The sequence below is a fragment of the Hemiscyllium ocellatum genome, chromosome 46, assembly GCF_020745735.1.
Source record: "Hemiscyllium ocellatum isolate sHemOce1 chromosome 46, sHemOce1.pat.X.cur, whole genome shotgun sequence".
Lineage (NCBI taxonomy): Eukaryota > Metazoa > Chordata > Chondrichthyes > Orectolobiformes > Hemiscylliidae > Hemiscyllium > Hemiscyllium ocellatum.
Genome location: NC_083446.1, coordinates 3,618,641 through 3,643,832, shown reverse-complemented (window position 1 = coordinate 3,643,832; position 25,192 = coordinate 3,618,641). Strand labels below are relative to the sequence as shown.

The 25,192-nt window shown below is 41.5% G+C and overlaps 1 protein-coding gene across 4 annotated transcripts in view; it reads right to left on the bottom strand.

The window, feature by feature from the left end:
• LOC132836097 (macro domain-containing protein CT2219-like) overlaps positions 1-25,192 on the bottom strand; it is a 944,897-nt gene that overhangs the window by 398,261 nt on the left and 521,444 nt on the right. For all 4 annotated transcript variants that reach the window (XR_009647331.1, XM_060855360.1, XM_060855361.1 and 1 more), the window contains one exon: positions 6,370-6,486. Coding sequence is in view for 3 of the 4 variants with exons in the window: in XM_060855360.1 (XP_060711343.1) it covers positions 6,370-6,486 (117 nt within the window). In the remaining variant the exon portion in view is untranslated. The remainder of the gene's footprint in view (positions 1-6,369; positions 6,487-25,192) is intronic.

Sequence of the window (25,192 nt, the reverse complement as noted above, 5' to 3'; positions counted from 1 at the left end):
GTTGGAACTGCAGTCATCCAGGTGAGTAGGAAGTATTCCATCATATTTCTGACTTGTGCCCTGTAGATGATGGCAGGCTTTGGAGAGTCAGGAGATGAGTTACTCATTGCAGTATTCCTTGTCTCTGACCTGCTCTTTTATCCACTGTAATATTAAATTCTGCACTTTGTTTGTTAACATGATGCATTTTGTATGGTATGATCTGCCATTATAGCATGCAAAACAATACTTTTCACTGTACACACATGACAACAATAGATCAGTTTCTGTTCAATGGTAACCACAAGGATGTTGATATTGGGGGAATTCAGTGATGGTAACACCATTGAATGTCATGGAACACTGGTTAGATAGTCTGTTATTGCAGACGGTCATTGCTTGGCATTTGTGTAACTCGAATGTTACTTGCCACTTGTCAGCTAAGCCTAGATATTGTCCAAATCTTACTGCATTTCCACATGGACTGATTCAGGAGGAGTTAGAAAGAGGAATAAAAATTGTGCAATCATTGGCAAACATCCCTATTTCTGACCTTATGATGGGGGTGAGAATGGTCATTGATGAAGTAGCTAAAGATGATTGGGCTTTAACATTATCTGAGGAACTCCTGCAGAGATGTTCTACAGCATGGTGGCTCAGTGGTTAGCACTGCTGCCTCACAGCACCAGGGTCCCGGGTTCGATTTCAGCCTTGGACGACTGTGTGGAGTTTGCACATTCTCCCCGTGTCTGCATGGGTTTGCTCCGGTTTCCTCTCACAGTCCAAAGATACGCAGGTCAGGTGAATTGGCCGTGCTAAATTGCCCATAGTGATAGGTGCATTAGTCAGAGGGAAATAGGACTGGATGGGTTACTCTTCGGAGGGTTGATGTGGACTTGTTGGGCTGAAGGGTTTGTTCCCACACTGTAGGGAATCTAATCTAATCTATAGCTGTGATGACCGACCTCCAACAACTACAACCATCTTCCTATGTGGCAGGTATGGCTCCAACCAGTGGGGAGTTTGCCCCTGATATCCATTTACTCTAGTTTTGCTAGGGCTCCTTGATGCCACACTTGGTAAAATGCAGCCTTGATGTCAAGAGCTGTCACTCTCACTCCCCTTGGCATTCAATGTTTTTGTCCATTTTTAAATGGACAAAATCCTCAATGATGGAACAGCTGAATGGAACACCGTGGGCGGCACGGTGGCACAGTGGTTAGCACTGCTGCCTCACAGCGCCTGAGACCTGGGTTCAATTCCCGACTCAGGCGACTGACTGTGTGGAGTTTGCACGTTCTCCCCGTGTCTGCGTGGGTTTCCTCCGGGTGCTCCGGTTTCCTCCCACAGTCCAAAGATGTGCGGGTCAGGTGAATTGGCCATGCTAAGTTGCCCGTAGTGTTAGGTAAGGGGTAAATGTAGGGGTATGGGTGGGTTGCGCTTCGGCGGGTCGGTGTGGACTTGTTGGGGCGAAGGGCCTGTTTCCACACTGTAAGTAATCTAATCTAATCTAAATCGATGGAGATCAGGAGCTGAGTGGCCCTGGCTGAACCTAAACTGGGCATCACTGAACAGGTTATTGCTGAGCAAGTGCTGCTTGATAGCATTGCTGATGACACCTTCCATCACTTTCCTGATGATCAAAAGTTGACTGATGGCATGGTAATTGGACCTGTCCTGCTTTTGTGTGTGGACATACCTGGGCAATTTTCTACATTGTTGGGTAGATGGCAGTATTGTAACTGTCCTGTAACTGTCCTGAATGACAAGTTCTGGAGCACAGGTCTTCAGTACTATTGCTGGAATGTTGACAGGGTCCATAGCCTTTGCTATGTCCAGTGCTTCCAATTGTCTCTTGATATCACGTGGATTGAACTGAATTGCCTGAAGATAGTATCTGTTATGCTGGGGAATACTGGAGAAGGCCTAGATGGGTTATCCAGTTAGCACTTCTCACTGAACATTGCTGCAAATGGCTCGATCTAATTTTTTGTATTCAACTGTTCCATCACTGAGGATTGTGATATTCCTGAAGAAGGGCTCATGCCCAAAACGTCGATTCTCCTGCTCCTTGGATGCTGCCTGACCTGCTGCGCTTTTCCAGCAACACATTTTCAGCTCTGATCTCCAGCATCTGCAGTCCTCACTTTCTCCCAGCATCGTTCACAACTGGATTTGGCAGCACCACAGAGCTTCGATCTGATCCGTTGGCTATGGGATTGCTTAGCTCTGTCACTTGCTGCTTATGCTGCTTGGCATGCAAGTCATCTTGTTTGGTAGCTTCACCACATTGACACCTCACTTTTAGGTATGCCTGGTGTTGCTCCTGGCATGCCTTCCTGCACTCTCCATTCAGTCAGAGTTGATTATAATGATTGAGTGGGGAAATGCCAGGCCATTAGGTTACAGATTGTGCTGGAGTATAATTCTACTGCCGTTGTTGGCCCACTATGCCTCATGGATGCCCAGTCTTAAGTCACTAGATCTGTTCAATGTCTGTCCCATTTAGCACGGTGATATTGCCACACAACATGATGGAGGACATTCTCAATTTGTCTCCACAAGGACTGTGCAATGGTCACTCTTATCAACACTGTCATGGACAGATACATTTGGAGCCGGCAAATTGGTAAGGATGAGGTCAGCTATGTTTTTCCCTCTTGTTGGTTGCCTCATCATGTGCTGCAGATCCAGTCTAGCAGCTTTGTCCTTTAGTACCTAACCAGCTCGATGAGTAGTCCTGCTGCAGAGTTACTTTTGGTGGTGGACATTGAAATCCTCGACTCAGAGTACGTTCTGCATCCTTGACACTCTCAGTGCTTCCTTCAAATTTTGTTTAACGTGGAGGAGCACTGATCCATCAGCCGAGGGAGGACGGTACATGTAAATTAGCGGTAGATTTCCTTACTCATGGTTGACCTGAAGCCATGAGACTTCATGGACCAGTGTCAATGTTGAGGACTCCGAGGGCAGCTCCCTCCCAACTTGACTTGTCTGTGAGACAGCTCCTCCAATTTTAGCATTAGCCCCTAGATAATAGCAGGGAGGATATTGAATGGTGGCCAGGGCTGTTTCTGTCTTTGTCTTTTCGATGCCAAGGGCAATGTCAGGTGGTCCGTCCAATTTGATTTCTTTGTAGTCATTGATACAACTGAGTGGTTTGCTTGGCTCTTTCAGAGGGAAGTTGAGAGTCAACCACATCACTGAGAGTTTGGAGTCACATATAGGCCAGACAATGTGAGAATGGCAGATTTCCTTCCCTGAAGGACATTAGTGAACAAGATGGGGTTTTCCAACTATTGACAACTGTCCCATATTATCAGTAGATCCTTAATTCCAATTTTTAAAAAAAATTGAACTCAAATTCCACCATCTGCCATGGTAGGATTTCAACTGGTTTCCCAGGACATGAGCTGATTTCTGGATTAATAGAGTAGCTCGGCCACTAGGCCATTGCTTTTTTTTAAAAGTGTCTTTTGTTAAAAGTTCTAATCAATGATACAATGGTATTTGGTTCACACACCTCCATACCAAAAAGGTAAACTTGCAAGGCACCAGATAATGCAAAGTTTCCTGATCTTATTAACTAAAAATCAAAAGACCAGCAGTTAATGTCCTAATAAACGCAATGACACGTATCAGCTAATATGGGTATCTCACAGAAACATCCAATTTCTTTGTTGAAATCAACATAGTTCCTGTGAATTTCCTGGTCTGTACTGGTCAGATTTACACAGCATTTATCAATATCATCCTTTAAGGGAGATTGAAGATTTGCCATTAGAGATAAGAACAAGTAGTTCTGAGATGCAGTTGCATTTGTTGGTATCTTAAATGCACAAGTCAGCCAAGTATCTCACCTATTACAGATGTCTTGGATGGTAAACTTTTGCACTGTGTGCACTACACAAATTGAAAAGATTACATGAGCACAAATGAGCATGTAACACTTGAATAAATGCAGTTTCCTGTTAATGAGGTACTAAAACTTTTCTGGTGTAGAAAGACTCTGAGAAAATGTACACTATTATCTACCTGCACGTCTGTATATGCTGTCAATTACAATTCAAGAAAGTCTTAAATAAAGAGAAAGACAGTGAAATGTGTAAACTACAAAAAATAGCAGACAAAACACTGGCTGATGAAGAGGTAATAATCACTACATTAATTAAGAACATTTATAGAATCCTGGAAAGTGACTTAAAACACCTGAGCGGATTTGTTCTTGAACAATTACATTTAAAACAAAAAGTGCTGAATAATATGAGACCATCATGCAAGGTTTTAGCATTTAAAATTCTAGCTGTACAACAATGCAAAATTCAGAACATTCATGCCACCAGCTCCAAAAAGACAGAATCTAACCATCACACCTTGACATTCTGTGGCATTACCGTCACTGAATCGCCCACCATCAACAACTGAACTGGACGATAAATCCTGTGGCTCCAAGATCAGGTCAGTAAATTATCTCATGATTCTCCCAAAGCCTTTCCAGTATCCTGGAACACTCTCCACTTGTCTGGATGAGTATAGATTTAACAACACTCAAGACAATACACAGCTGCCCATTTAAACAAAATCCATTTGACACCATCAATGTCCAATTCCCCACCACTGATGGAAAGTACAATTTATAAGATGCACTGCAACAATTCACCAAGGCTACACTGACAACATTTTCCAAACCCACAACCTGTACCACCTAGAAGGGCAAGGGCAGCAGATTTTTGGGAACACCACCACCTACAATTTCCCAACAAGCTAAACACAATTCTGACTTGTGATTTCCCTGGTATTCATTCCCTGTCCCTAGGTCAAAGCTAGGAACTCCCTGCCTAACAACACTCTGGTGTATCTCCATCGCACGTAGACTGCAATGGTTCGAGAAGATGGCTTTGAAATATAATTAGTGATGGGCAACAATCCACACCCTATGAATGAATTTTAAGAAAAAGGTGGAGGCAAAGCTATGTGCATGACATGTAGAACAGCATAACCTCATGGTTAAGGTAGCACAATGCATGCTAAACAGCCAGTTAGAATCCTAAACATTCAGAGTTTGCTTTTTGACATTCTAGAAAAGAAGTTTCTTTGGCACACTGACAAGTTTACCTGAAACATTTCTTTGTTTGAGTACTCTCAATTTAACAGTTAGTTTGAAGTGCCTTCAACTTTTTTTGCTGCAGTAATGACCTCATAATATTGAACTCAAGGCATATTTCAGAGTTCATATTTCAGGATTACTTCAACCGATTTTTTCACATTGCTTTTGGGTCTTCAATATCAGCTTCATTGGCTTCATCAGCAGCAAAGCCTTCAAAATTGGCAAGTTACTCTTTTTTGGTCATAGGCCAATGTTGTTGCATCATTCTGGAAATGGGTGCCCTCAGTTCAAGGGAAAGTGTCACTTTTCTCAGCTCTGGACAAACATTGTAGGATTGTCTCCAACTACTCGCTTGCTTTTAAGGGTAAAAAGATCATTCATTAGGCAAATCAAGTTCAATATGCTACAGCACTTACCTGCAACCATGAAATTAAGTGTTACCTTTTGGTAAATGATCATAATATACATCTCACTGTAGTTCTGCTAAGGATCAGTCAGGTTCTTAAACACAATCGCTTGAGAAGCGTACTGTAACTTTTTTTTTAAATACTGTGAATGAACAGACACGAGTCTCTGACTGTCACAAAGTTCTTACACTCTTGGTTTAAATGAAAGCATGTTGTTTTCTCCAAATCCAGTAAAAAAAAGTCTCAAAACGATCGGACCATTTTAGAAACACTACGAGGGAAATAAAACACAAATGCACTAAGATCACCTTGCGTATCATTCATTAGTGTGTTCATATAGCACAGCGTGTTCTCTCCTCACATGGTGTTTTATTGTCAGTAGGTGAACAGATGTAGAAAAATTGAGGTCAAAGGACTTTTATTGACAACTGTTTTTTAAATCTTAAAAGTAACGGCATGGTATTGTCTCAGATATAAGAAAATCAAAATCATTAGAATATCTGGCTCCTGAAACTCGTTCTACACACAATGTAAAGGAATATAATTATTTTTTAAATATTCATCAGTAATCCTTTGTTTAGGCAGCTCAGTGCTTGCAAACATAAAGCAGTTTTCAGAGCTTTCGTGGTGCATTTTTCTATAAACAATAATTTAAAGTTGAACCATTGCACTGACAAAAAAGGGTTGAAAGGATGAAGGAGCAAAATTGGACTCCATTCAAATTCCCTTCTGTGTTTTATCAGTCGCTTCATAGGGGCTAGTCTTGATTAAACATAAACATGAGTGTGATTGCAGCGACTGGTGCAGAAGGGAGTTCCGTAACATGGAAGAAACAGCTTGTGTTAACAGGAAGAAGGAGATGTTATCTTTACTCACACTTAGCAGGCAGGCAGTAGCCACTGGTAATTTTAGCATCCCCAGTGTTGCACCCTCCCAGTGTACTGCACTCCTTCTGCAGCAAAGGCCCAGCTCCTGCGTGGATAGCACCGTCCACTGCAAAAGAAAAGCACTATTCAGAATTTACGTAATTTCTCAAACCTTGAGGGTGGTCACAACCAAAGAGAGCTGTCTGATTGTCAATCTTATAATCAAGTATGCTCACAAACACAGTACCAATAATACACAATATTGATCCAACACAATATTTTTGATATAAATATTTTCATTAAGTTTACAGATATAGTGTCACTAATTCACTGGTAAAATCCATTTGGACTTGGTCATCCAAAATGATTTAGCGGCAACTTGTTTTTCTGTTCCATGGTTTCTACACACAGTCCCTACAGCACAGGAAACTTTATAGAGCCATAGAACTATTTCTGCTCTGCATGTGTCTCCTCCCAGCTTACCTCATTTCAATATAATTTTTCTTAGCCTCCTTCCTCCTTAGCCTAATTTTTCAATTCCTCCTTTCATGTTATTCCTTCTCCAATGCCTTTATGGGGTTGAGGTATAGTTTAATGAATACATGCTCTGTTCGGTACAAGTGGTCAATATTATCAACAATGAAGACAGGCAGATGTAATATTTGCACCTCTATTTTGTGTGTTTGCAATGTCTACATATGGACTGGATTTAGTGCTTCTTGCACTACATGTTGCTGGCAGATGCATTCAGAGGCAAGAAACCCACCCCCACCAATGAGAAAGCCCATGAGGTCAAGCTCAGTTCAATCATTTTGAAGCTGATGTTGGCTTCTTGGTGATTTCTTGATGAATCACAGGTCTTGATACTCAAGAAGTTGGTAACTAATCAATGTCTTTACTCTTCAGAAAGCTATTGACTTCTGTCTTGAACTACTCAATAATTGAGCTGTTATAGGTGCCTGGTCTGGTGACTTCCCAAGATTTATCACCTTCTAAGAGGAGAAATACCTCTTCATCTCAGCCTTAAATGGCCTCAGCCAGGGAAACATCTACATCCTGTAACCCCCTGTAAAAGATTTGCAAGTTACAATGACAGATCATCTCTCACTGGCTTCAAACAGGCTATGAGTTACCAGGCAGGGAAAGGTCTCGAAGAACTTCTGCATAATTATAATTACATTGTGTTAATACAACATGGCAAAGGTACATGCTCTACCAAGTTTATTCTTCATGTGTTGACTCAGACAGTAAACATTTGCAGGCCAATGAATTGCAAAATGTTAAGACAGATAGAGCTGATGAATGGTAGGAAGTGAGAGGGGATGATGAGGAACCATCCTCTCTTCACAGGGATGTGCAGAAGGCACATTTACAAGGCCTTAGCTGAGCAGCCAGGAATCCAATCTACAAATTACAATCAGGGAGCACAATTCTTATTACTGTTGGCAATAGTGAAGTGATAAATTACTGGAAATCATTGTGTGTTGTATTAACTCTGATTTTTTTTCTAGCAGTATTGCAGGACTCATCAGCATCGTGGGTGTGAGTGTTCACAGCAGTTGTCCAGAGACAGCTATTGATTGTTTGTTTCAAATCAAAGTCAGTTGGCTGGGTCAGAAGTGCTCAGCATATCAACAATTCAGTTCTGAGGAAGGGTCACTAGACCCAAAAAGTTAACTTTGATTTCTCTTCACGGATGCTGCCAGACTTACTGAGCTTTTCCAGCAACTTCTGTTTTGCTTCTTTGACTGGCTCTTGAGTAGGTGGGTAGCTTATAAGTGAACAGAGGAGTAGAAGGCTTCCAAACTAGAAAAAAAACAGTATTTCTCTCTGTTTGCAGAGAAGTAACAAAGAATGAGAAATTCACTAGCTTTTGGGTATTGACTCTAATGTGCCAAAATTGGCATCTGGTCTTGTTTGGGCTCCCAGTCAATTCAAGTTGTCCAATCAGACTGCACAATTTCTCCATTCCAGTTTTGGAAGCTGCTGCATCTTTTGTGAGACCCTACATTGACTAATAGCAATGGGATTAACGTTTTCGAAATAAGACTGCAGATATAACCTAGGGGTTCGGGTACATAATTCTTTGAAGTTTACATCAGATATAAATAGGGTGGTTGAGACAAGGTTTAGCACGCTTGCCTTCATTGCTTAGATATTTGAGTATAGGAGTTGGGATGTTTGTTAAGGTGGTACAGGATATTGGTGAGGCTTCTTCTGGACTAGTGTGTCCAATTCTGGTTGCCATGTTACATGAAGTACATTTTTAAGCTGTAGAAGATTCAGAAAAGATTTACCGATGTGTTGCCAGGAATGGAGGGTTTCAGTTATGGAGAGAGGCTGAATAGGTTGGGACTTTTTTTCACTGGAGCATAGGAGGTTAAGGGGTAACTTTATGGAGATTTATAAAATCATGTGGGATATGGATAACATGAATGACATGTGTCTTTTTCCGAGGGTGGGGGCTTTCAAAACTAGGGGGCATATTTTTAAGGTGAGAGGAGAAAGATATAAAAAAGATAAGAAGGGCAATTTCTTTTACACAGAGAGTGGTTTGTATGTGGAATGAACTTCCAGAGGAAGTGGTGGATATGGCCATAGTACATTTGGATAAGTACATGAACGGGGGAGGTTTGGAAGAATATGCACCAAGCACAGGCAACTGGGGCTAGTTTAGTTTAGGAACATGGTCGGCGTGGAATGGTTGGATTGAGGAGTCATTTTCCATGCTATATGACTCTACGCAAGGTGACACTTGATCCATTTTGCTTGTTTTCCAATAAAACAGACTTAAAAGAAGTATCACTTCCAAATTTGAATTCTACTTAAAGACCATTTGTGACAATATTTTCAAATTCACAGCACCCACCTCATAAAAGCTGCCCTCAGATGAAAGACTTAACAAACAATCCAGGTTTTTTCAATATATCATTTCAGTGGCATCACACTGTCATCTTTTGTTATAAATTCTGTGTCATATGATCTTATACTCCACAACCACTTGATGAAGGAGCAGCACTCCGAAAGCCAGTGCTTCTGAATAAACCTGTTGAACTATAATCTGGTGTTGTGATTTTTAACTTTGTCCCTTTAGAGAGTTGTGGAAACTCAAATCATTGAATGTATCTTATCACTAGCATAAAAGCAATGATTTTTCAACTCTTTTTAGTCCATCATTGCTGGCAGACCTGGTGAGTTTCTCCAGGACTTTGTTTTTATTTCAGAGTCCAGCATCCACAGTATTTTGCTTTTATTAGGTATCTTTGACAGTCAGAGAACATACAGTCCTATGTATGCCCACTTTTCAGGACAGGAACCAACATGCAGAACGATGTGGCTAGTTTCACTCATTACAATTAAAGTTCTTGCAAGTGGTTTCAATTGAGACTTTTACCTTTGATGACATCACTTGGGAAAATCCTACCATTTGACAAATTGCTTATCTCTGCTCTCGTTGATCCATAAGGAAGGATATGAAAGCAGTGGCCTGCCTATAAAGAACTTGAGCACCTATTTAATGTTGTTGAGTATTGCTAATTCCGAGGCTACCTGAAACATCTGGCAATGCAGAAGTTTGAAACTGCTGGTGCTTTTTAATCACACAAGCAAGGAGTTAGAGATATTAAAGAAAGTCCTACCAACTGATAACGGAAGCTGGAACTTACACTCTGTCTGTACTTACATCTAAATTCCTATGCTTATTGAGATAGTTGCTACTGCAACCAGCAGTTGAACATACTTCTTTGAGATTTCCAACTGAGAGAGATCTCCTGTTCCCTGCCTTACACTGCCTGCATGGGGAGAAGAGCTCATCAACAGGGAAATGCTTTGATGAGGAATTAGCTGATAGACCCGTAGCATTTTACACACTGACTTGAGTGAGAGGCATCTGTTATGTGACCAGCAGGTGCCTTGTATTGGCACACTGAGATTACCTTCAGTTTATACTAAAATGTTAGCAGCTGCTTTCTCGTATTTGCTTTATGCCCAGTGTTGTCTGTCGAGACTTTTGCACATGACAATTAACCTATTATTCCCAAATGCAAAAAAAATTTCTTCTAAAACACAGAATGGTTATTTTTTTTTAAATTATGATTTCCTCTCATACATTCTTTCTTTAGCACTTCCCATGACACACTCTTAAGATTGACCTCATTAAACATGTCTGGTGCCTAAAGCTAGATTGTAAGAAATGCTTGCTGTGTTTGAGAGCATTCTCCCAGCATCCTGGACATCTCTTTCACACAACGTCATCCTAAACTGATTAACTGGCCATTTATTTCATTTTCTCTTTCTTGATTCTGGTTAAGCACAAATTGGTCATGATATCCACATGACAACTCTGACTGCACTTCATTTAACTTCATTGGATGTGAAACTCTTTGAGAGGCCCTGAGGGCATCTCAAGGCATTACTGAAATACAAATGCTTTCTTTTGGATTTGCTGTCACAACAATAGAAATTTCATACAAATCAACTTTCTTTAAAAGAAAAGTAGTGATCTATTTAAATCACTCCTTTAACATCCCAGAGTTACTTACAGCCAATGAAGTTTTTTTAAGTGTAGTTCATGCTATAATGCTGGAAATACACTTTCTGCAAGATCCCACAAACAGTAATGTGATTATGTTGTTGGTTAAGGGCGAAGCAGTGGCCAGATAGCTGGAAGAACTGCTCTGTTCTTCTTCCACATAGTAGCTGTGAAATATTTTACCTTTGTCCTTTTATATCTCATCTGAAAGAATGGCATCTCTGATGACCTAACATAATCTCAGTATGACATTGGTTGTTTTGGGTTGGATACTTTACAAATAGCTACAGAAATGTAATGTTCTTCTGATTGTATTGGAGGCTCTGAAGTCTACCAGATACAGGTGCCTCATTGTCCTTCAGCATATCATAGGTATGAACAAGCCATGCAATTAGGAATGATGTTAGAATCAGGCCAAGAACATTGAAACCAAGCATCTGCACATATACACTTTGCAGTAGGCTTCCCTGCACCACGATTAGGGTCAGCCAGTGTGTTGATCACTTTCACTCACTAGTCTTGGAGTGCAATGACCAATGGTACAGTCTTTACATCCCCAACTGAGATAAATCAATTCAGCACAAACTAGAGATCAAACCTAGGAGCTTCTGGTTCCACCAGGCATCAGTGGATAGGGACCTTTTAAAGCAAGTGGGTGTGTTTAAACATCCTTTGTGGAAAATTGAGCTTATAAGCATTAATTTCAAAGAAGTTACAATAATTTACCTCAACACTAGCAATCCCTTTCTTCCCCAACCAGTTTGTCAACTGAAACATTCAATGTTAATGTGATGGCACTCATTTGAATAAGTTAATGACTCTGACAGTTGTAAATAAACTCAATTATCACCAGCAGATGCGCGTACAAACCTAAGCGGTTAATACTAGTGCCTCTTCTGAGGTTAATCCAACTCTCCCTCACAGTCAGGCTTCTTCAAGTTAACTCCTCTGGGTTCATGATCCTGCACAGGTGAGAATACAGCAATAGCAAATAATTCAACAAAAAGGTGGTAATTTCAAAATGGATATCTGAGATAATATCTGCAGCACAACACCACCATCAAGCTTGACAGGCTCAATGCTACATCTCGTGTTTTCTGTCTCATTAGCAGTTTAGCTCTCTGGTGTAATTAAGATAATGACAGGAAGGGATTTAATTGTTCCTCATTGCTGACCTGTCAGTAATGAGATACTCTTGGGTATGAACAGACTTTCCAAAAGAACCTTCTCCTCTGTCAGTTTAGCGAAAGCTGTATCAAGTTCCAAGAATTGACAATTAAGCATAACAGTTTGACATCTGGAGCAGGTCTGGGGAGCTCTCCCAGCTCTTTCGTGCTCTTAAATTCTCCAGCAATAATGAATCTTATCATTTTACGAGGCAAAAAGCACTTTTAAGAGTAGACAGGGACTCAAGTCTTAAGTCTTTGTTTTAATTAAATTATATTATTAAACAGTATTTTAAATATTCTGCTACAAATCTACTATCAAAGGCACACAATTAAATGTTGTGTAACTGATTTGCTACTGCGTTTAGCATTGGCTTTTATTTCTGCCTGTCAGAACTGGATCTTTCACTGAATTATTGCCTTTTTTCAGGCAGTTTTGGGAGCATTAATACAGGAGATGTCATTAGTAATGCTCACTGCCTCAGATTTGCTGGACTAACATTGTACCAGAATTATACTTCCAAACAATAGCTCATCCTCTTTAAAGCCTACTGCCAATTTCTCAGTTATACAATAGTTACTCTAGCAGGTTAGAAGCTCTTTAAGCAACAAAAAACATAAAAGATCATCATTTCCTAGAACCAGATACCTGATTATCAGTGTTTATATGTGTGAAAACAGTCCTGTTCGCATTAGTCAAGGTCATTTCTTGAAAATTTTTGCAAGTGAATCTTTCTCACCAGCATTGGATAATCGGGACGGCTCCACAATCCAACTCTTTCCTGGGTGGTTGATTGCCTCCTGCCTTCAGCCAACGTTTATAAAGCCAGGAAAAACAGAGTACTCTGTGCATTTGCCTCCAACTGTGATTACAAAATTTAAAGGAGGAGTGTCAGAACACTCATTACTCACTTGGATGGCGAGAACCACAACTAGACTTCAGACTGTACCTGGGAAAGCACAGTCTGATAAACTGAAGCACCTATCACTGAGGCATTGTAACTACCTGCAAGATACTGTGCAGTAAACCCACCAACTTTACTTCAATAGCACTTGCTTTGTCTTTGACATGTAAAGCATTTAAGCACCAACATCATGGAAACATCTTCACTTCCCAATTCCCATCCAAGTCACACCGTGCCCCAACTTGGCTTTTCACAGGCTGTTATTTATCACTGCTGATCAATGTTGTGCAGCTTATGACCTTACTTTATGGCAACAGAATCATCAAACGAAATGCAATGGTTCAACAAGGTGCTACACCACTGAGGAGAAATGTTTTCACGCAATGGTGAGCCTGTGGAATTTGGAACTGCAGAAAGCACTGAAGACAAAATATTGTATGATTCAAGGTGTTGGAATAGCTCTTAGAGCTAAACAGATCAATGGATATTGGGTAAAGTTAAAACAGGCTGCTGTGTTGGGTGTTCAGCCATGATCATAAGTAGTGGAGCAGGCTCAAAGAGCTGAAAGGCTAAATGGCCAACTCCTACACCTATTTTCTCTGTTTCTGTCGACATCATAGGACAGCTGATGCAGATTTAAACCTTACATTCCAAGAATTCAACTGTTTTTTCAAATTGTTCTTCAAAAGAAACCCCCCTCAACAAATGAAATCCTTGCAAATTAAACTCCCAGTCTGAAATGACCTTACCAATTTGTCTTTGGACTCTCTCAAGAGAGATAATATATTTCATTTGATTAGGTGACCAGAATAGCACTGAACACAACAGACTAGCACCATTTCTGTTATTAAATAAATACAATCATTCATCAGTGCGCATACTGGGTCCAAAACAAGTGCCAGAAAAAACTGTCATAATAAGGTAATAACTGTCATTTAATGAGATGAACTGTGCAACCTTTCGTATAAATCGGGTATTCGTGGCTGGAAGCCATGTGATACAATTTCTAATCCCACAAGTGGGCTGACCTGTATTTTGTGAGTGATGAAGTTATGAGTATGAGTGACAGTTGCTGCCAAGAGTACAATGCAGATTGCAGCCCACAGCTCATCATCTATGCTGTATATTTTAAAAAGTAGGCAAGCAAGTGAAATTAAATTAATAAAAGTTAGCTGTAAATTTCAATTTCAAGAGAGAACAGCTTACATTGCTGTCCAATTCCGATGACGTGGAAATTTTTGTTTTCTTCAGAGCGAATGCTGCATTTCCATTCAAATAGTACAGGCATTGGCATCAACTTCTTTGGTAAAGGAAGGTTTCTGTCTGTGCTCTACTGCCCTCAGACTTTATAATAGAATCTGGTTCTATGAGGTCAAACTAAAAGAGAGAGAGGGTGAAAACAAGATAGGAAAATCAAGTGAAAGCAACTTTATGTAGGTCTGAAGTCTTCCCATCCTATTATAAATCATTTGTTAATTAAGAGATAACATTCATGTTGAGCGAGTGTATGAGGCAATAAAAGCCTCATAAGTCTGGATAAATGCCAAATCCACTGGCTTCAGCAGTTCAGGCAAACACAATACTTTAATATAGAAGCATCCTCTCTAAACAAGGATGTATACCTAGACTTGCAAATTACAACTGCAAAAAATGAACAAACCAACTAGAACAGTCTCAGAATTTCGGTAACTGATTTCTAATCCAACATAAAGTCACTGATAGAAAAACAGAATCAATAATAAGATGAGGGTTGTCACTAAAAGTACAGGTGAGAAAAGACCATATAATCAAGAACCAACAATTAATTGCTCTTTCAATTGTCTATCCAATATTTTGTTAAATATTTTTAAACTACTGCCTCCTTCCACAGACTGTTCCATGTCACATATTCAACATTCGCTGCATTTAAAATATTTTATTTTCCCTTCAAAGCATTAGCTTGGGCTCTCTGTTCTTAAAGGGACTGTCAGTGTTCAACTGATCTTGAATTGCTTAGATACTATCCTGTGATCTTGATAAACCTAAACTCTTTATCCTCAACTTATAGTTCAATTTTCAAACTGTCTTTTCCTCAGACTATTGTAAAAGCTACATCAAAACTAGTGCTCTATACACTGGTAAGCATTTTGTGTAGAGAGTTTGTATCTTTCAGCCAATAATGATGCCTTTTTGATTGTTCCTTCATATGAAGTTTGCCCCAAATTACTGCCATAGCTCAATACAATACCTTGCACATATGCTGAACTTGTAATATAATAGTAACTTGCATTTACATATGACCTTTAATACAGCATCTTCAACAAGTGCTACCAGAAAAAAAGTGACACCAAACTACTATGGGAGATAATTAGGGAGACTGATAGATTTTAAGGTTTAGGGGAATAAAGAAAGAGGGAGGGAGAGGAGCTGAGAAGAAGTTTACTAGAGAAATTGCAGATCTTTAGGATGAATGGCACAGTTGTCAACAGTGGAGCAACGGGAAATAGTGGTGAAAATCAGAGCGCAGAGATCTTTGAAGGGTTTAAGGCAGGAGGGGGGTGACAGAAATAGGGAGGCAGTATAAGGGCTGGAGGGGGTTACAGAGATAGAGAAAGGGTGTAGGGCCCAGAGGAGGTTATAGAGATAGGGAGGGGGTATAGGGGACTGGAGGGGGTGTAGGGGCTAGAGGGGGTGACAGAGATAGGGAGGGGATGGAGGGGAGGGAATGAAGGGGTGTATGGGGTTACAGAGATATGGTGGGGTTGTAGGGCTGGAGTGGATTACAGAGATAGGGAGGAGTGTAGGGGCTGGAGGGGTAACAGAGATAGGGAGGTGTGTAGGGGCTGGAGGGAGTTACAGAGATAGGGAGGGGGTTTAGGGGCTGCAGGGGGTTCAGAGAAAGGGAGGGTGTGTAGGGACCAGTGAAGGTTAAAATGATAGGGTGGGGGTTTTGGAGCTTACAGAGATAGGGAGGGGGTGCAGTGGGTTACAGAGATAGGGAAGGCATGAAGGGGCCAGAGGAGGCTACAGAGATAGGGAGGGAATGGAGGGGGTTACAGAGATAGGGAGGCAGTTACAGAGATAGGAAGGGGGTGTAGGGGTTGGAGGGGGATACAGAGATAGAGAGGGGGTTTAGGTGATGGAGGGGTTACAGAGATAGGGCGGAGGTGTAGAGGGTTACAGAGCTAGGCAGGGTTCGGGCGGGGGGGCGGGGGGTGGCGACAGAGCTATGCAGGGGCCGGAGGGGACAACAGAGCTAAGCAAGAGCCGGGTGGAGGGGGGTGGGCTTAATATGATAGGTTTTAATCTGCAATTTGAGAGGGAGAAGGGAGAATCAGAAGTGTCAGTATTGCAGTTGAACAAAAGGAACTACGGAGTTATGAGGGAGGAGCTGACCAAAGTTCAATGGTTCAATACCCTAGTAGGGATGGCAGTGGAACAACAATGGCAGGTATTTCTGGGTATAATGCAGAAGGTTCAGGATCGGTTCATTCCAAAAAGGAAGAAAGATCCTAAGGGGAGGCAGGGGCGGCCGTGTTTGACGAGGGACATTAAGGACTATATAAAGATAAAAGGGAAGAAGTATAACCTAGCAAAGATGAGCGGGAAACCGGAGGACTAGGACACTTTTGATGAGCAACAGAGGGTAACTAAAAAGGCAATACGCAGAGAAAAAATGAGGTATGAAGGCAAACTGGCTAAAAATATAAAGGAGGATAGTAAAAGCTGTTTAGGTATGTAAAAAGAAAAAAAAGGTTAAGACTAAAATTGGGCCCTTGAAGACAGAAATGGGTGAATTTATTATGGGGAGCAAGGAAATGGCAGAAGGGCTGAATAAGTACTTGGATCTGTCTTCACTGGGGAAGACACAAGCAATCTCCCAGATGTAATAGTGGCTGAAGGACTCAGGGTAACGGATGAACTGAAGGGAATTTATATTAGGCAGGAAATGGTGTTGGGTAGACTGTTAGGTCTGAAGGCTGATAAGTCCCTGGGACCTGATGGTCTGCATACCACCCAGGGTACTTAAGGAGGTGGCTCTAGAAATCATGGACACATTGGTAATCGTTTTCCAATGTTCTTTCGAATTAGGATCAGCTCCTACGGATTGGAGGGTGGCTAATGTTGTCCTACTTTTCAAGAAGGGAGGGAGAGAGAAAACAGGGAATTATAGACCGGTTAGTCTGACATCAGTGATGGGAAAGATGCTGGAGTCAATTATAAAAGATGAAATTATGACTCATTTAGATAGGTAACAGGATAAGTCAGAGTCAGCATTGATTTAAGAAGGGGAAATCATGCTCGACTAATCTTCTGGAATTTTTTGAAGGTGCAACTATGAAGGTGGACAAGGGAGAGCCAGTGGAAGTAGTGTACCTGGACTTACAGAAGGTACACTACATCCTACACTTTGATAAGGTCCCACATAGGAGATTAGTGAGCAAATTAGGGCACATGGTATTGGGGGCAAGGTACTGACTTGGACTGAAAACTGGCTGATTGACAAGAAGCAAAGAGTAGTACCACGGAATGGCAGGTGGTGACCAGTGGGATACCACAAGGTTCGGAGCTGTGGCCGCAGCTGTTTACAATATACGTCAATGATATAGATGAAGGTATTAAAAGTTATATTAGCAAAATTGCTGATGACACAAAGCTGGGTGGCAGGGTGAAATGAGAGGAGGATGTTATGAGAATACAGGGTGTCTTAGACAGGCTAGGTGAGTGGACGGATGCATGGCAGATGCAGTTTAATGTGGATAAATGTGTGGTTATCCACTTTGGTGGCAAGAACTGGAAGGCAGATTACTATCTAATTGGAGTCAAGTTAGATAAAGGGGAAGTACAGTGAGATCTAAGTGTTCTAGTACATCAGTCAATGAAAGCAAGCATGCAGATACAGCAGGCAGTGAAGAAAGCTAATGTCATGTTGGCCTTCATAACAAGAGGAATTGAGGATAGGAGCAAAGAGGTTCTTCTGCAGCTGTACAGGCCCTGGTGAGACTGCACCCTGGAGTACTGTGTGCAGTTTTGGTCTCCAAATTTGAGGAAGGATATTCTGGCTATTGAGGAAGTGCAGCATAGGTTCACGAGGTCAATTCCCAGAATGGCTGGACTATCATGTGTTTAAGGTTTAGAGCGACTGAGCTTATATACACTTGAGTTTAGAAGGATGAGAGGGGATCTGATTGAGACGTATAAGATTATTAAAGGAGTGGACATTCTGGAGGCAGGAAGCATGTTTCCACTGATGGGTGAGTCAAGAACCAGAGGACACAGTTTGAAAATAAGGGGTAGGCCATTTAGAACAGAGTTGAGGGGAAACTTATTCACCGAGAGAGTAGTGGGTGTATGGAATGCTCTGCCCAGAAGGCAGTGGAGGCCAAGTCTCTGGATACTTTTAAGAAAGAGATGGATAGAGCTCTTAAAAATAGTGGAATCAAGGATTACGGGGATAAAGCAGGACCAGGATACTGACTGTGGATGATCAGCCATGATCATAATGAATGGTGATACTGGCTCAAAGGGCCAAATGGCCCACTCCTGCACCTATTGTCTATTGACAGAGCTAGGCAGGGGCCGGAGGGGGTTACAGAGATAGAGAGGGGTTCTGGGGGCTTAAGGTGGTTACATAAATAGGGAGAATTGTAGAAGGTGGAGGAGATTACGGAGATACAGAATGATGTAGGGACTGGAGGAGTTTACAGTGATAGGGAGTGATGTAGCGACTGGAGGAGGTTACAGAGATAGAGAGAAACAATGCCAAGGAGGGATTTGAATGCAAAGGCAAGTATTTGAAATGTAAGGCTTTGCTGTACAGCACGCCAATGTAAGTCAGTGAGTACACAATTGAAACCATTACATGCTGGGATGGAGGAGTCAGTGTTTCCACTGGTCACTCTCATTCACTCAGAGTGCTTTAAATTGGTCATATTTACAGAGGCAAATGGTACCAAATGGCTATTATTACAACAAACTGAATTCCACAAGCCACTCAAACAAGGAGTAAGTGACAAATATGGAAATGGAGAACACAGTTCATTAAAGCTTCATAAGAAAATAAAAACTACCTATTGTTAAGAACTTAAAAGTACGATTTACAAGAAAAGCCTAATGAAATGAGGATACCAGCCAGAATTTGGTTGATGATAATAGTGATGAAAGAATTGTTAGACTCTGTTTCTCTGCTGCTCTCTTTCCATGAGATGTTGATGTTAAGGTCTCGGAGAGTTAGTAGGTATATCAGAGAATGTCATCTGCTTTACTGTTGAAGCTAATTATTCTGAAAGAGTTAATATTAAAGTTGACTTAGCTGCATTAAATCTGTTGATGTTATACAACCTTTGCATGAAGACAGCAAGCTCAACACTAGCCTTTACTGGGAGCAGATGTGTTGTGTGCAGCTTTCATGTGTCCTTCATAATGAGTAAATTAAGTTGTACTTATTATTAACAGGCAATAAACTATCCTGTTAACTAAGACAGGGGACTCAGCAGTGGCTGATAATTAGATACGTTGTTAGAACCCTTGCTGACTTTCATTATTTTCATTGTTATGCCTTTATCAATTTTGAATTGTAAGCTGGAAATGACTTGTGGACTGGGGGACAGCTTGTGGTAAAAGGGAAAGCTTTGTTTATTTATAAGGACAGGCCTGGAGGCTAATTGCAGATATTATCATTGCCACAGATGATTCAGAGTTGGGGACTACGTGTCTCAAAAGTTGGTAGATGACACAGTGGTAGAACAGCGTGCAGAGGATGCTGAAAGTCAGCAGAGTGATATAGGTAGGTTAAGGGAATGGATAAATGTCACAAAGCTGGTCCCTTCTTTCTAAAACCTGCTCCTTTTCTCAAAGATAACTGTGTCTTTGGTTTTTGTTGAGAGGGGTCGTAAAATAGTCCAGGCTCTGATTAGACTAGTTTGGTACAGAAATTAAAGGGTACTTAGAGGCCTTTTTTGTTTATATGTAAACAAATGAGACTTCAGACCAAAGTGGTCATGTTTTAGAACTGACCTGTATAATGGAAGGGGAGGAGTCAGCTCTTGAGCTGAGCAGTTCAGTCCAGAACTACTTGGAAGTTCAGCAGTGGACTGTGTGAACAGGCTCTCTCTCTTTCTGCCCTTCTAACTTCAACCTGTCAGCATCTGCTCCTTTTTTTATTATTGTGTTTTAAGGGGGTTTGCTTAGTGGGACTGTTGTGTATATTCGGAACAGCATAATTAAGTCTAGTTTGGATAAACTGAGTTCTGGAGGGGTTCTTTATTCTGTTCTTTGTGTTTCATTGTGTAATTTTGTGAATACATTTCTGCCTGTTTTTAAAACCTGCTGGTCAACCTAGCTAGCTTACTCCAGGTAATTTTCACTGTACACTTACTGAGACAAATTGCAAAGTTATGGTCTGGGTTGCCTGCTCAAGAATGTTTTGAGTGGTCTCGCATAGTCCAAAACACAAGGCACTGTCAGAGAGAGAACAATGTTGGTAAATGTGAAGTCATCCATTTTGGCAGGAAAAGCAGCAAAATGGACTATTATTTAAATGGTGAAAAATTGCAGCATGCTGCTATGCAGAGGGACCTAGGTGTCCCTGTGCACGAATCACAAAATGTTGGTTTGCAGGTGCAATAGCTAATTAAGAAGGCAAATGGAATATTGTCCTTCGGTGCTGAATGGATAGAGTTTAAAAATATAGGTTGTAGTGCCATAATGCAAGTTTCATTTGCTCAAGTTGGCTATAACACGATTGACTAATTCTGTATGTTGTTTGGATAACATGAACTTTCTATTGAATGACCACCTGATGAAGGAGCAGCACTCCGAAAACAAGTGCTTCCAAATAAACCTGCTGGACTATAACCTGGTTTTTTGTGTGATTTTTAATTTTCTATAGAGCTTTCTGTACCGTGGGTTTATACAGCGAGAGGTTGCAGAGGAACACAACTGTCACATTATAGCAGAATGACCTTTTAGGGAAGTTATGCTGCAGCTGTAGAGGGTACTGGTGAGGCCACACCTGAAGTAGAAAGAATATACTGGCACTGGAGGGGGTACAGAGGAGGTTCACTAGGTTGATTACGGGCTTGAGAAGGTTACCTTATGAGGAAAGATTGAATAGACTGGGACTATACTCATTGGAATTTAGAAAAATGAGAAAATTATGAAGAGAATACATAGGATAGTAGGGTGGTTGTTTCCACTGGTGAGTGAAACTAGAACCAGGGGCATAGCCTCAAAATAAGGTGGGAGCAAGGTTTAGGATTGAGGAGGAACTTTTTCACCCACAAGGCTTGTGAATCTGCGGAACTCTCTGCCCAGTGAAGCAGTTGAGGCTACCTCGTTGAACGTTTTTAAGACAATGATACCATTTTTGAACAGTTAAGGAATTAAGGGTTCTGGTGAGCAGGCAGGTAAGTGCAGCGGATCCACAAAAAGATCAGCTATGACCTTATTGGTTGGCAGAGCAGACTTGAGGGGCCAGATGGCCTGCTCCTGCTCCTGTTTCTTATGTTCTTATGAGTCTTGATCAAAATGTTTCTGACAAGCACAGCAACACTGGGAAGAGCATTGAGTTTAAACAGATCAGAGAAATTGGTTGATAACAAGGTTAGTACCTGGGAAGTGGTTCTGGCAATTCTAGAAGAGACCCTGTATTCAAGCAGATGACAGTTACACAATCAGTAAGAATAGGTGACAGCACCTCCTCCACCACAATCCTCAACAACAGAACCCCACAAGGCTGCATACTCTGCCCTTTACCATATTGTTTATATACTCAAAACTGTGTGGTCAAATTCTACTTCAAACCCATTCACAAGTTTGCTGACAACATCACTGTTGTAGGTTGGATCTCAAATAACAAGACAGAATACAGGAAAGAGATTGAGTGCTTAGCAGCATGGTGTTAATCATGCTCTTCATCAATCTCTTCATCAATGTCAGTAAAACAAAGGAGCTGGTCATTGACTTCAGGAGGCGGAGAGGAGGGCATGGCCCTGTCTGAATCAATGCTGCTGAGGTGGAGATGGTGGGGAGTATCAAGTTCCTAAGAGTGATAATCGCCGATAATCTGTCCTGGTCCATCCTGGCTGATGTGACTGTCAAGAAAGTACAAAGACTCACTTCCTCAGGAGGCTAAGGAAATTTGGCAAGTCCACAAGGACTCTTACCAATTTCTATAGATGCACCATAGAAAGCATCCTATCTGGATGCATCACAATGTGGTATGGCAACTGCTTTTCCCAAGACCCATAAGAAACTGCAGAGAGTCATGAGCACAGCCATCACACAAACCTGCCCTCCATCCATTGACTCCATCTATACTACTGCTGCCTCGGAAAAGTAACCAACATAATCAAAGACCCCTCCCACCTGGTTATACTCTCTTCCAACCTCTCTTGGGGGGGTTATAAAAGTTTGAATATACGTATGTACAGATTCTTCCTGGCTGTTATGAGACATTTGAAAGGGCCCCTTAAATGTCCAAAGCTGAGTAGAAGTGTTGCTGTCTTTGCCTGGTAAACTGAAGTTGTGACCTTGATCAATATTTCAATTCAAGTAGCCAAGGAGTCGACACTTATACCTGTGAAACAAAGCATCGTGAAAGCTCTTTAAGTAATCTGGCTAGTTTTATTATTTCCTTTGATTTATCCCTTAGAGTTTTTGTCCGTCTTTTTTGTGAATGGGAGCTTTTGGGTGTAAAGTACAGACATTAATTAGCTTACCGTGTTTTTTTTTCTCTGCTAAAGTTATTGTCTATCTGATAAATAGTTACAAAACCAGTGTCTGGAAATTACCTATCTGTAAAGTCTGGGATTGATTATTCAAACGTCTGGTTAGGAACCATCGGACTGACTATTTGGGAGGCCTGGACAGTCTACTTTTAAGACAGTGTTTTTTATTCACTCGTGCGACCTGGGCTTTGCCAGCTGGTCAGCAACTCTTACCCTCAAGTTGCCCTGAGAAGATGGTGATGAGCCGCCTTCTTGAACCACTGCAGCCCACGTGCCGTAAGTTGACCAACAAAGCTATTAAGGAGAGAATTTCAGAATTTTGGCCCAGCAACACTGAAGGAACAGCAATATATTTCCAAGTCAGGATGATGAGTTGGTTGGAGGGGAACTTGCAGAGGGTACTGTTCCCATGTACCTGTACCCCTTGTCCTTCTAGATGGAAGTGGGTGGGGGTTTGGAAGGTGTCATGGCGAACTTCTACAGTGCATCTTGTAGATAGTATACACTGCTGCTACCAAACGTTGGTGGTGGAGGGAGTGGATACTTGTGGATACAATGCCAATCAAGTGGGCTGCTTTATCCTGGATGGTGTCAAACTTCTTGAGTGTTGATAGAGCTGCACTCATCCCAGCAAGTGGGAAGTATTCTATCACACTCCTGACTTATGCCTTGTAGATAGTGGACAGGCTTTGGAGAATCAAGTGGTAAGTTACTTGCCATAGTAGTCTTAGCATTTAGCCTGCTCTTGTAGCCACTTTGTTTATGTGGTGAGTCCAGTTGAGTCTCTGGTCAATGGTAACCCCAAGGTTGTTGACAGTCGGGGATTCAGTAACTGTAACACCATTGAATGTTAAGGGGTGGTGGTTAAATTGTCTCTTATTGGAGATGATTATAGCCTGGCATTTGTGTGGCACGAATGTTACTTGCCACTTGCCAACCCAAGCCTGGGTATTGTCCAGATCTTGTTGCATTTGAACACTGACTGCTTTAGTATCTGGGGAATTGTGAATGGTGCTGAACATTGCACAGTGATTGGCAAACATCCCCAATTCAAATTTTGATGGAGGGAAGGTCACTGATGAAGATGGTTCAGCCTCAGACTACTCTGATGAAATCCTGCAGAGATGACTAACCTCCAAACACGATCATCTTCCTACGTGCCAGGTATGACTCCAGCCAGTGGAGAGATTCCCCCAGTACTTATTGATTCTAGTTTGCCAGGGCTTCTTGATGTTAAGGGCTGTCACTCGCACCCATCTCTGGATTTCAGCTCTTTTGTCCATGCTTGAATTCAGGCTGTAATAAGATCAGGAGCTGAGTGGTCCTAGCAGAACCCAAACAGGACGTCACTGAACAGGTTATTGCTGAGCACTATTGATGACACCTTCCAACACTTTACTGATGACTGATTATAGACTGATGGGCTTCACATTGTTAGGTAGATGCCAGTGTTGTAACTGTTGTACAGTTACACAAGCTTGGTGAGGGGACCGGTAACTAATGGAGCACAAGTCTTCAGTACTATCACCCGAACGTTGTCAGGGTCCACAGCCTTTGCAGTATTCACTGCCTCCAATCATTTCTTGATATGACGTAGAGTGAACTAAATTAGCTGAAGACTGATATCTGTGATCCGGGGACCACTGCAGGAGACCCAGATGGATCACTCACTTGGTACTTCTGACTGATTGGTACTTCTGAATATTGCTGCAAATTGCAGAATAGACAAACAAGTAAAAGAGGCTCTTATGGTGAAGGGGTGTGACTCTACCTCTGATACAAAAGGCCTGGGTAGAGCCCTACCCGTGCTAGAGGTATAATAACATCTCTGAATAGGTTGATTAGAAAATAGTTAAAGAAAGGAAGATTCGTGGCAGCAATGCTACCCAGTTCCAGATTCTGGTAGCTGTAGAAAGTGCCAGAATTGCAGAATCCAGTGAATGATGACCTACCAGGTGACTCACGATCAGGACTCTACATGACCAACAAAATAAAGTCATCAGAAAGACAACAGTCAGGAGGATTCTTTCTGTACAGCGATAGAATAATGTTGCACTTTGATAAGCACTCCATGTGTTCCATCAACTGAACACTTCCCTGGAGATTTGAAGTCTATTGGATCTCCACTCAATATAACACTGAGCTGAAACACTTCTGATGAGTGAGGAATCAGTTGCTGTCAACAGGACATTTTAGACTCTACATCTTGCTCTTAAAACATTTTTGATTTTATTTCATAGGAAATGAGCATTAGTCACAATGCCCTCATTTATTACCTGTCCCTAATTGTTCTTGAACTGAAAATTTCAAAGGGTAGTTCCAAGTCAACTACATTGGGATAGTTTGGGAGCCAGCTGTTGCTTGGACGCCACGACATTAGTGAACCAGATGGGTTTTTATAACAACTGATAACAGCTGTCATGGTCACCATTACTGAGACTAGCTTTATATTTCAGATTTATGAACTGGACGGGCAATATGTTAGTTTAGGTTAGTTTAAGTTCCACCAGGTGATGTTGTA